The sequence below is a fragment of the Hippopotamus amphibius genome, chromosome 7 (genome assembly GCF_030028045.1).
Source record: "Hippopotamus amphibius kiboko isolate mHipAmp2 chromosome 7, mHipAmp2.hap2, whole genome shotgun sequence".
Taxonomy (NCBI): domain Eukaryota; kingdom Metazoa; phylum Chordata; class Mammalia; order Artiodactyla; family Hippopotamidae; genus Hippopotamus; species Hippopotamus amphibius.
The window spans coordinates 103,119,402-103,131,797 of record NC_080192.1 but is presented as its reverse complement, the minus strand read 5'-3'; the positions used below and the strand labels follow the sequence as shown (position 1 = coordinate 103,131,797).

At 41.1% G+C, this 12,396-nt stretch overlaps 1 protein-coding gene across 3 annotated transcripts in view; it reads right to left on the bottom strand.

Annotated features, from left to right (window-relative positions):
- RTN4 (reticulon 4) overlaps positions 1-11,203 on the bottom strand; it is a 67,307-nt gene extending 56,104 nt beyond the window's left edge. Inside the window, exon 1 of one of the 3 annotated variants that reach the window (XM_057740656.1) lies at positions 10,381-11,203. In XM_057740656.1, coding sequence (XP_057596639.1) covers positions 10,381-10,942 — 562 coding nt within the window. In that variant the 5' untranslated portion in view covers positions 10,943-11,203. The remainder of the gene's footprint in view (positions 1-10,380) is intronic. The other 2 variants (XM_057740657.1, XM_057740658.1) reach the window with 2 other exon arrangements.
- Positions 11,204-12,396: the final 1,193 nt, after the last annotated feature.

The window sequence follows — 12,396 nt, the reverse complement described above, 5'->3', positions numbered from 1 at the left end:
CAGGATAAACACAAAACCACAAAGAAGTACACTGTAGAGATCAAACTGCTGAAAACCAAAGACAGAGAAAAATCTTAAAAACAGGAAAAGGCAGGTAAACATTAATAAGAATGACCTGACTTCTCATTGAACACAATGCAATCCAAAAGATAACAGAACATTCTTTAAAATGATGAAAGAAGCTGAAAACCTAGAATTGCATACAGTCAACCCTCATAATTCACAGATTCCTTAATTTGCCAACTGGCCTACTCACTAAATTAATAAACCCAAAATCAGTACTTACAGCAGCAGGCACGTGCAGAGCAGGCAAACATGCCAGTCCCCCAACATACTTTCCCAGGTGAGGTCAAACACAGCAACCCTGTGCTTTCTTGTTTCAGCTCCCATACAGTAAATAAGTATTCTTTTAGCAGTCTATTTAGTGCCCTACTGTCTGCATTTCTGTGCTTTTTGTTGGTGATTCTCATATGACCCCTAAGCACAGTGCTGAAGTGCTGTCGTGCTCTTAACAGCAAAAAGGCTATGATGTATTTTACAGAGAAAATATTTAGATAAGGTTCATTCAGACATGAGTTATAGTGCTGTTAGCCATGAGTTCAATGTTAATGAGTCTACAATATACATTAAGCAATGTGTTTCTTTTAATAGAAACATACCTAAAACAAAGTTATATAGTGATCAGTAACAAAAATGCTATAACTAAAGATTCACAGGAAACTAACCCTGTATTTCCCCTAGAGACAATGATTCAGTATCTGCTAATTCAGTATTTTCTGTGACTTTATAGACCATAAATACCACAAATAACAAAATTGACGGTGTTCATCAAAAAATCCTTCAAAAGTAAAGATGAATTAAGATATTAACAGATAAAGGATGAAAACAAAAGCTGAAAGAAATCACCAAGGGACCTGCACAACAAGAAATGTTAAATGAAGTTCTTCAGAATAAAGGAAAAAGATACCAGATAGAAACCCAAATCTCCATGAAGGAACAAAGAAGGGCAGAAATGGTAAATACATGAGTAGACATAAAGTATTCTCATACCTTAATTTCCTTCAAGAATAATTGATTTTTGAAGCTTAAATAACTACAATATATAATAACCTATGTAGAAGAAAAATGTATGACAATGAAAGCACAAAGAATGGAAAGAACATATAGAAAAAACAAAAAACAAAAGCAGATGGAAGAAAGAGAAGGGAGACTTAAATGAATCATATTAATAATTACACTGAATGTAGTAAATGCCCCAGTTAAAAAGCAGAGGTTTTTACACTAGATAAAAACCCTACTATGTGCCACTTACAGGACACACTTCAAATATAAAAACACAGGTAGGTTAAAAGTAAAAGAATGTAAAAGGATGTACAATCCAAGCACTTAGCCCACAAAATCTGGAATGGCTATAATAATGTTGAGCAAAGTAGATTCAAACACAGGAGTATTATCTTGAGATACCAAAGGTAAAGAGGGGCATTTGATAATAATAAAGGAGTAATTAGACATAACACTAAATAGATATAACAACACTAAAGGTACATGGGAAAGGTGTAATGGTAGGACATGAAGCAAAAACTAAAGGGCGACAAGGACAAATCTACAAATATTATTTAAAAATTTTAACACTCAACTCTCAGTTAATTGATAGACTGGACATACATGCACATACACACACACACTCAATAAACAAGGATATAGATGATTTAGACAAAATTCCAATGAACTGACTTTCATAAAGCACTACAACCAACAACAGAATACGCATTCTTCTCAACTACACATGGAACATACACCAAGATAAAACATTTCCTGGTCTATAAAGCAAATCTCAATAAATTTAAAAGGATTGAGGGAGGGCTTCCTAGGTGGCGCAGTGGTTAAGAATCCAACTGCCAATGCAGGCGACACAGGTTCGATCCCTGCTCCTGGAAGATCCCACATGCCTCGGAGCAACTAAGCCCGTTTGCCACCACAACTATTGAGCCTGCGCTTTAGAGCCGGTGAGCCACAACGATTTAGCCCATGTGCTGCAACTACTGAAGCCCACGCGCCTAGAGCCTGTGCTCCACAAGAGAAGCCACGGCAACAAGGAGCCTGCACACCACAATGAAGAGTAGCTCCCATTCACCACAACTAAAGAAAGCCTGCGCACAGCAAAAAAGACTGAACACAGCCAATAAAATTAATTAATTAATTAATTAATTTTTTTTAAAGGATTGAGGGACTTCCCTGGTGGTCCAGTGGTAAAGAATCTGTCCTGCAATGCAGAGAACATGGGTTTGATCCCTGGTCAGGGAAAAAAGATCCCACATGCTGCAGGGCAACTAGGCCCGCACACCACAACTTCTGAGCCCACGAGCCACAGAGAAAAGAAGAGCCTGCATGCTACAACTAAGACCTGACGCAACCAAAAAATATACATATATTAAAAAATAAAATAAAATAAAAAAAAATCAAAGGACTGAAATCATGCAGTGTATGTTCTTTGACCACATGAATTAAACTGAAATCAATAAAACAAAAATTCTGGAAAATCCCCAGATGTTTGGAAATTAAACACACAATTCTAAATAACTCATGGATCAAAGAACATATCACAGGAAAAATCAAAGAATAGTTTAAATCAAATGATAATGGAAATCTGCAGGATACAGCTAAAGCAATGCTTGGATAGAAATTTATAGCTCTAAATGCTTTTAGAAAAAAGGGTTAAATTTGAAGTTTAACGCTTCCACCTAACGAAACAAGAAAGAGTAAGTTCAAACAAGTAATAGAAAATAAAATAATAGCAGAAAACAATCATACAGGAAACATGCAAACTATAGAAAAAAAAAAAAATCAATGAAGCCAAAAGTTGGTTCATTGGAAACATCAATAGAATGGATAATCCCTAAAATGATCAAGAAAAACAGAAAAATAAGTATTGGAAATAAAAGAGGGACTATCACTATAAATCCTAAAAATATAAGAGAACATTACAAACAAGTTTATGCCAATAAAATTAAAAACTTAGGTGAGCAAATTCCTTGACGTCCACTCATTAAGATGAAACAGTCAAGTTCCTTGAAAGGCACACATTTCCAAAACTGACACAAGCAGAAACAGAAAATCTGGATAGCCCTATATCACTTAAAGAAAGTATTTTAAAACCCATAAAATATTTTAAACCTGTAATTTAAAACCTTCTCCACAAAGAGAACTCCAAGGCCAGATGGTTTCACTAATCAATTCTATAAACATCAAGGGATGCTTATACAAACTCTTTCAGCATATTAAGAAAGAACAAGCACATCCCAAAATGTTCCACAGATTTATACACTAATACCAAAACCAGACAAGGCTATTACAAGAAAATAAAAATACAGAAAAATATTCCTTACACAGGCATGCAAAATTCTTTAACAAAATATTAGCAAATTGAATCCAGAACTTGGTAGACTAATAAAACTCAATAATTTAATAATGATGTTGATTAGTTGAGACTGAGAAGTTCTAAAGGCTATTTGTGAAAGGGATTTATATGACAGGTTTAAATGTATTTAATAAATCCCCTTAAAAAAATAAATAAATAAATAAATCCCCTTAGAACAAAGATGAACAGAATTTTAAATAAGTAAATTCCCTTGTTTTCTGAGACCAAAGACTTGAGTAAATTAAAAAAACAATTTTTAATGGTTTAGGTCAGCTTCACCTAGGGCTGTCAATTTAAGTGGGATCTTCCTGGAGCTGGGATCGAACCTGTGACCTCTGCATTGGCAGGCGGATTCTTAACCACTGCGCCACCTAGGAAGCCCCAGGGCTGTCAATTTAATAATGGCACCTTCCAATTAGTCAAGTTTATAATTCAATCTATACAGTTAAGGAGAAAAAATACAAGTGAGTTTTCTTCTCTTTTCACAAAGGCACCTGATAGGTATGTAAATATATAATTGTCCCTACAGTACAATCATAAGAGTCCTCTGGTTTTAAGACAGCGGAAAACACTTTATGGGTAGGGGCTTATATTCTTTCCTAATCTGCTACATGTACCTCTCATAACTACAATCTCTACTTATCTTTTTGTCCCCATACTCAGCCCTAAACCTGGTTTTAAAAAAAAAAAAAAGAGTATGCTAATTTTTTCTTAATATTGAACTTCCAAGGGACCACTAATAATAATCATCTCCAAATCTGTTTCAACAACAAAACTTTATAAGCCTTCTTCATCTATGGTAATAAGAACAAATTTTTAAAGAAATAATGTTTTGTTTTGTTTTTTAAACTACAGGGCCACCTAAGTAAAGGATTCAAGGACTGCTAAAAAGATAATCCAATATTTAGCAGCTACAGCTCCTACTACAGCAGTAGGAGTACTACCTATTGTAGGATGATTCGGCATTATCTATCAACATTTTCAATGCATACAGCTTTTGGATCAGTAATCCCATTTACATGAATTTATCCTACAACACATATAACAGCACGTATTTGCAAAGAAGTATATATAAAGGTGTTCACAGCAATGTTATTTATAACGGAAAAAGCTGAAAAACAACCTAATTAACCATCAATAAGAGACTGATTAAATAAAATAGGGTACATCCATATACCTTGTATATGTAAATAAATTAATGCTTTAATTCATAACACTTGGGACTTTTTTTTCTTTTTTTCTTTTTGGCCGCAATGCGATGCAGAATGTCTCGGACCAGGAATGGAACCTGTGCCCCCTGCAGTGGAAGCGCAGAGTCTTAACCACTGGACTGCCACGGAAGTCCCAAGACTTCGGATTTTTATTTGAGAGAAAATATTGCAGTAATTCCAGAACTACAGAGAATACAGATTGGGATTCATCTATAATATATTCATTCAACAAATATCTGAGTGCCTATGCCACATCTAAGCCACTGTGCTCAGTAGTGCAGATATAATGTCATACAGTCCTTTTCCTCAAGGAAAAAAGATAATACAGGCTTTTTCCTCAAGGAGCATATAAATCTGGTGAATAGAAATGAGTAAACATACCATTCCCATATATAGTATGATACATACGATGAGGTAAGAACAGAATGTTACAGGAACACATGAGTAAAGCAACTTAAAAATTAAGTTGCACAGCACAGGGAGATCAACTCAATGCTTTGTGATGACCTAGGGGGTGGGACAGGGAGGGTGGGAGGCAGATTCAAGAGGGAGGGGATATGCAGAATCTGTATACAAATAGCTGATTCACCTTGTTGTATGGCAGAAACTAACACAATATTGTAAAGCAATTATACTCCAATAATGATGTGAAAAAAAATTAATAATCACTGTTCCAAGAAACAAAAAACTATGAGGTTAAATGTGAAATTATAAATTTCTCCTTTAGAGTTGAAAAGAATGATGAGGCCATCATCAGTCTGAGAAAACCTTAGCATCAGTAGAGCTCGGTCCTGCCATTTTGCACGCCTATGTCCTATCTTAGCTAGCCACAAAGGTCACACTCACGCATTTAAATACTGCTGATGAATTATGTTTGTTACCCTTACAGTTCCCATCCCTGGTGCTGTCACCTCCAGAGGGACCTTCAAAGATCTATATTTAGAAACAGGAACAAAAAGAATGTACTGTAAGACTAGTGTATCTGCCAACACTTACTTCTACTTAGAGGTCCCAAGGAAAAATCAAGAAATACCATCCATTTGGTTGATACTTTTATCCTGAGCTAGCAAAGTACCTTTAAAATGTGCCTTTTAAATTGGGGCCTTGCAACAGCAGTGTTTCAAATAAACTGCTTTTAGGTATATTATGAAATAACTACACATAAAACAGAGCCAATTACTGGACAATAGATAATATGTTCCTTTTTGGAAATTTTTCATATAACACAAATAGCAAATCTTCCAAGTTTACAGAAATATAGTGCTAAAATAGCATGTTTTCTAAATACTAGTCCACATAATTAGACATTTATTGAAGGTTAAATAGATATTCACCACTTCACTTCAAATCCTTCAAGGATTTGAGGAAGCTTGTGAGTTACTAAAAAGAACTACAAATTTGACACTGAGCTTCCTAGGAACCAATGTGAAACGTAATTCACTTCATCTATAAGGAGCACACCACTTGTTCCTAATTTTTATTCCTAGTCAGAAAATTAGAAAGTTAACAAGAGAATTATTCAGAATCTCTAAATTCATCAGTTCCATTCCTTGTCATCATTTTCTAGGTAATAATGGAAGGCGGGAGGATGAGGGATGGATTATGGCATGACATCTCTCTTTAGAGGCAACTACTTCCTGGGAGTGTCACATCATTGTTTACTTGAACTTTATGTTAAGGACTGATAGTTAAAGATTTAAATTATATATCACTCAAAATCTTTTAACATTTCTAATATGTGCTCCTTTGCTGATATAAATAATCACATAATACATGACTTTGTAAAAGACTAATAATTTTTAATCCTTAAGACATAACCTATGCTTCTGAGCAATATTCAATTCTATACAAATTTCCATTGCAACAACTTTGGACAGTCTCTGAAATTGATTTAATAAGCACCAACATTCTCTTCTTTGTATTTATATCCATGGCCTCCAAGTCCTATCAATTTTTCTTTCATAAAACCTCTTCTTAACCTAACTATAAAAATAGAGATTTGGAGCCAAAAAAAAATCATGCTTCCTAGAGTTTCTTATATTCCTCCCTGTATTCCATTTTCACTGAATGAACTAGTAATAAACCAATTCAGGCTTTACTCACCTCTCACAGAACTACTGTGAAAGATTTCTAAATAGTTCCCCTGTTTTTCTTTCCAACCTATCTTGAATATTGTCTCCAATTCTCTTTTCTAACAGTCTTTCATGATGCCATGCCTTAGTTCAATAATTTTCAACAGCTTCCCAATGCCTAAAGCAGTAATTCAGGATAAAATAATGAAATAGCTTTATATTTTAGAAACAACAAAAACTTTTTTCATAATTTAAATTGCCAAAAGCAAGGGCAACTGTGGATGGCAGAGCATGGACAGAGGCAGGATAAAACCCTAATTCCTTAATTTGGCATTCAACACCCTTCAGAATCCAGAGCTACCACACATTTTCAATCTTAATTAACAATGGCTTAGACCATGTCCAGAGACCAGCTTAATGCCATCCTTAATGAATGTCTGCATTTCTCTCAATTTCTTTTTTTTAATTGTAGTATAATTGCTTTATAATGTTGTGTTAGTTTCTGCTGTAGAACAAAGTGAAACAGCTATATGTATACATATATCTCTTCCCTCTCGAGCCTCCCTCCCTCCCTCCTACCCTCCCCATCCCACCCCAGTCATCACAGAGCACTGAGCTGAGCTCCCTCAACTCAATTTCTATCCAGTTTCCCTTGCATATCCTCAAAGCCTAGGTTAACCAACCACCTTTTTAACCTGAAGCCAATGTTTCTCCATGAAAAATGTTCAGCAGGGGAGAGGCTTCAGTCTCACTTCAGTTACTGCATTGCAATGGGGATGCTCCAAGAACAAGAAAAAACAGCAAAATTATAACTTACCAAGTAAGAGAAACCAGCATTTACTCAGAAAATAGGGTAAACAACAATGTTAAATACACAAGTTTCAGGGATCTACCATACTCAGTAACATAAACCTTCTTCCAGTCAGACTGATCTATGTTTCTAACCATGCTCTGCACATTTCTCACCCCTTGTCTTTACTCACATCAGTCTTTTTAGTTTCTCTAAATCTTCAAAACTGTATTTCTGCTCCAAAATCCCAATATAATTATTTAAGGAGCACATTTTAAAAATAAACAATATTTTAAAAAGCAAAACTTGTTACCATGGCCTGCTGGAGACCTCAAATGATTTACATGTAGTCCACCTTCCCACGCTCACCTTATACCACTCTCTCCCTAGATTCTCAAACATTCAAAGCTCATTACTGTCTCAGGACTTTTGCCTCCTAGGAGCTTCTTGGAAGTTTTTTACATCTGCAGCTTATATCTCCTCAGAAAGGCCTTTCTCAGTGCTGGCATATCTAAAAAGGCTCCCACACATCTCAATCATTTTCCACACATTCTGCTTAACACTTAACATGTGAGTTAACATTCACTTAACACTGAGTTCCTTAATTACATGCTTATTATCTGTACTCACCCCATGAGGAACATGTGTCCTGCTTATTGCTCTATCCTGATAGCCTAGAACCGTGCCTCTTTCTAGGTAATCAATCATCAGTTGAATGAATGAACTGGTTAAGAAAGCTAGACTCAGTGAAATGGCTTAACTATCGGTGGTCATAATCACAGTGTTCCCACATTTACTAAAGGAACCAAATTTTCCAAATAGGCAACATCAATACAGAATTACAGCACTATGTAAAGACGGAGTTGCTGAGTAGGCAATATTTTCTCTCCTTTGTCTTCCAAACTTAGTATTCCAAAAGTCAAAATTCCAAAAGAATGCTGTCACCCCCTGCATCTCCAACGTTCAAGAATTCTTTTCTTTGTTTCCATGCAGGATATAGGATGACAAATTAGTATGCCTTTCTTTTTTTTTTTTTTTTTTTTTTTTTTTTTTTTTTTAAATATGACTGTATTTTTATTTTTTATTTTTTTATTTTTTTATTTTTTGGCACACGGGCTTTAGTTGCTCCGTGGCATGTGGGATCTTCCTGGAGCTAGGATCGAACCCGTGACCTCTGCATTGGCAGGCAGATTCTTAACCACTGCGCCACCTAGGAAGCCCTAGTATGCCTTTCTTAATCATTAAATTTATCGCTTGCAAATTTCTTATTATATGATATTTTTATAGCTCACCTTAGTTTCTCTAAAATATGTTTTTACCCAGAAAAAGGAAACTTTAAGTACTGCTTTGATTCTAATATCTTTAGTGTAGTGATTAATGTTTTGAGTAATGTTTTGGGGTATATCAATATCAAAATGTTATTCAGAAACATCACTATTGGCTTATTTTCCCCATTGTGGAGTGAATTGAAGAAAAAAAAATTCTCCCGTTATCTTCCACTGAGTTTGTTTTTCTAGAGAAAAAAATCATTTCTAAAATCCTACAAGGCTATGACAATTTCTCAGCAGGCTGTTACACTACCTGATTCTTGACTCTTGCCCTTTTATACATACTAATGGGACACTTTCTGTCCCAAAAGTAACAAGCTACTTGTTAATAAGTTAATTAACGTGTCTAATAAGATGATTTCTCAAATCTCTAACGAACTTGATTTTTTCTCTTCCAAAATATACAATTTCCCAAGATGAAAAGGGTAATAAAACAATGTCCCTAATAATAACATACAATCAGGTGCTCGGGAATGAAAAGACTTGAAAGCTATTTACAGACTATGCAGATTTGTCTCTGCAAACCTAAAACACATTACTTCCACGAAACAGTATTTCTAACCAATAAATGAAAAAGTCTGTCTCAAAGCATTTCATGAAGTCTCATGGTAAATCTGCCACAAGTTCAACTGGCCTATTCCCGACAGGGAATCCACAGGTTTCCCCCTTTTTAGGAATGTCAACCATTTTGCCTTTTCCCTTTCTCTACGATTCAATTACGATGCGTTAAGAGGCTAAACCTGGCCACCCTAACAGCAATTCCCCTCACTCTGCGGCAGAGCTCCTGAAAGAACCGCGCCTCCTCGGAACACGATGCCCAGGTGCCGCTTCCCTGGCTCAGTTAAGCCGGTGAGGAGCAGCCACATCACAACCCGGGTAAGCTGGGCGGTGGCAGGACTTCGCCTGAACTCCGCTCCCCAATTCTCCACGCGCCACACCACTGGAGGCGCTCTCCCTTCATTGCAGTCGGGTCAATGTGGACGTTCTCCACTGGGCCAGCTCCCCACAAGCGCGGGGGGAGGGGGTGATACGGGAGGAGGGGGGCGATAAAGCGCACGGGGCCACCCACGCCGAGGGAGGGGTGGGGAGGGTGACCAGGGCTGAATGCAGGCAAAGACCAGCAGCAAAACTGCGTCTTTTCCCCAGGAGCAACCCGGACGGGCAGACAAAAGATTAGGGCGCCAAGGCCTTCCTTCCATCCTCACCCCGGAACCAAGCCAGCCCCATGAATCCACACCCCTAGTTCCTCGATACACACCCAGCTCCTGCAAGGGGTGCCTAACTTCCCGGACGCGGTGGGAGACCAGAGAGAAGAACCTGGGAGCGGGCGGGGTGCACGTGTTCCCCGATACCCAGACGGACAATAAAGAGCAAGCCCGGGCTTCCTCGGCCGCCCCGCCCTGCTCCCCGCGGCTCCCACCAGCGGGGGCGCCTTCGCCCCGAGGTCCGCAAACAAAGCCCCCTCTGGGCGGGGAGGAAGGCCGGGCCCGGGCTCCCGGGGCTGCGCACAAAAGAGGGAGGGGCGCGAGGGGCGGCGCGAGGCGGAGGGCGCGGCACTCACCCACAGAGCCGGAGGAGCCCCTGCGTTTGGGCGCGGCCGGCGTGGAGGGGGGCGCGGCGGGGGCCGCGGGGGCCGGCGTCCACTCGGGCTCGGCCTGAGGGCTCAGGTCGGCCGGGGGAGGAGGGGGAGGCCGGGCCGGAGGCTCATCGTCCTCAGAGAGCTTGGAGGGCGAGGCTGCGGTAATGGAGGGGAGGGAGGGCGCGGGCTCCGCCGACGACGCAGGGCTCGGGTCCCAGGACGGCTGCCGCTGTGGGGCGGCGAGGGGCGCCGCCGGCAGGGGCCCCAGGGGCGCCGGGGGCACGGAGTCACTGCCGAAGTCCAGCAGGGGCGCGGCAGCGGGGGCGGCGGCCGCGGCGGGCACTGGGGCCGCCGACAGCGCGGCGGCGGGCTTTCTCTCCAGCACCTCCAGCTCCTCCAAGTCCTCGTCCTCGTCCTCGTCTTCCTCCTCCTCTTCCTCTTCGTCCTCGGGCTCCTTCACGAACTGGTACTTGAACGCGGGCTGAGGCCGGGGCGGGCTGTCCGAAGACGAGGAGACCAGAGGCGACTGGTCCATGTCTTCCATGGCTGGCGGGTCAGAGATGATGCTGCAGCTGCTGCCTCCGCAGGAGACGCCTCTCCTTAGAGCCGCGGGCGGTTGTGGGGGGTGGGGAGGACTTTGAGGGGCAGGGCCCTACGAGCCGAGGGACCTGCAGTGGCGACGGCTCCCGGAACAATGAGACTGTTCCTCCTGCCTCCGCGCCCGTGATGCGCCACCCGCCCCGTCCCCACTTGCCGCCGCCGCCGCCCAGACGAGCGAAGGAGAGAGGCCAGCTGACTCTCCGCCCAGTTTGGCGTGACTCACCCTCCCCGCCAGGGAGAGGCAGGCACTAACGCGGGAGGGAGTGAGCCAATCGGCTAAGAGATAGAGTTGACGGGCAACCAGCCGGCCCAACGGAAAAGGAAAATGACGAAAGTGGGTGGGTCTTACTGCACTTCCTCTTTCTTACCGGCCAGGGTGGGTTCGATGGGCGGGGTTTGAAGCTGGGAACCCCACAGTCCGCCTAGGGTGGTTGCGGGTCGCCTTGGGGTCTTGGCCTTGCCCACAGCTGGAGGTCAGTCTGGGTAGTTAGAGTACTGGGAGAGCGAGCTGGCCGCCTGCCTGTCCTGGGGGGTCGGAGACGCTCCTGGCGCGCCACCGGAAGGGCGTTATCTTGGGGACTGGGAGTGGAAACTTTCCTCCCAGGAAAGGAAAAAACCCAGAACGCAGATAGGTACTAAATAACGGGACGGTGGAGTAGGCCTTATGGATTGAAGTATACATTAAATTTTAGATTTTGAAATAAAAGATTGTCTTTTTCAACCTTAAATTCCCAAACCAGCTTATCACTACTACCATCACCACCTTAAAAGAGAAAATATTTTCTACAGTTTTAAGACCACTCCCAGTCCAAACTGCAGACCCTGGATGAGGTAGGCAAAACAGCTGGGCTGGACGATCTAGGGACTGGGGCAGACCATTTGAAAGTCTGCTCATCTCCTTCAAAGAGAGTTTTGGTATCTGCTGGACTCTTAGTTGGTAGAAGGATGAGTCACCCAAAGAGGGAGGGAAGAGAAGAAAGTGGAAACAGAACGATGCCTTGGAAGGCAAATTTGATTCACATTATGTTTCAGTCACCTTAAGCTCATGAGTCAACATTTTGGATGATTCAGGCTTTCTGGGAGTCAGGAAGCCAAAAACACACTCATTTCTTTGAGATGCCAGAATGAGCATAATCCTCACTCCACTTTTTCCAGAACTGAAGAGTTTAAAGAAAGTGGTTGCAGAAAATTTAAGTATTAGCATCCAGAAATTTAGAGAGCCCTTTTATCTTTCTGATATACCTTCCAAAAATATTCCCTTCCTGCCTAATCTGGAGGCCCTGGAGAGAGAAGGATAGCTTGCTTTCAAGTTGCTCACAGTCTAGGCCTGCAGTGTTCAATACCTTAGTCATTGGCTATTTCTGGTTACTGAGGACTTGAAATGTGAGTCCTCTGAAA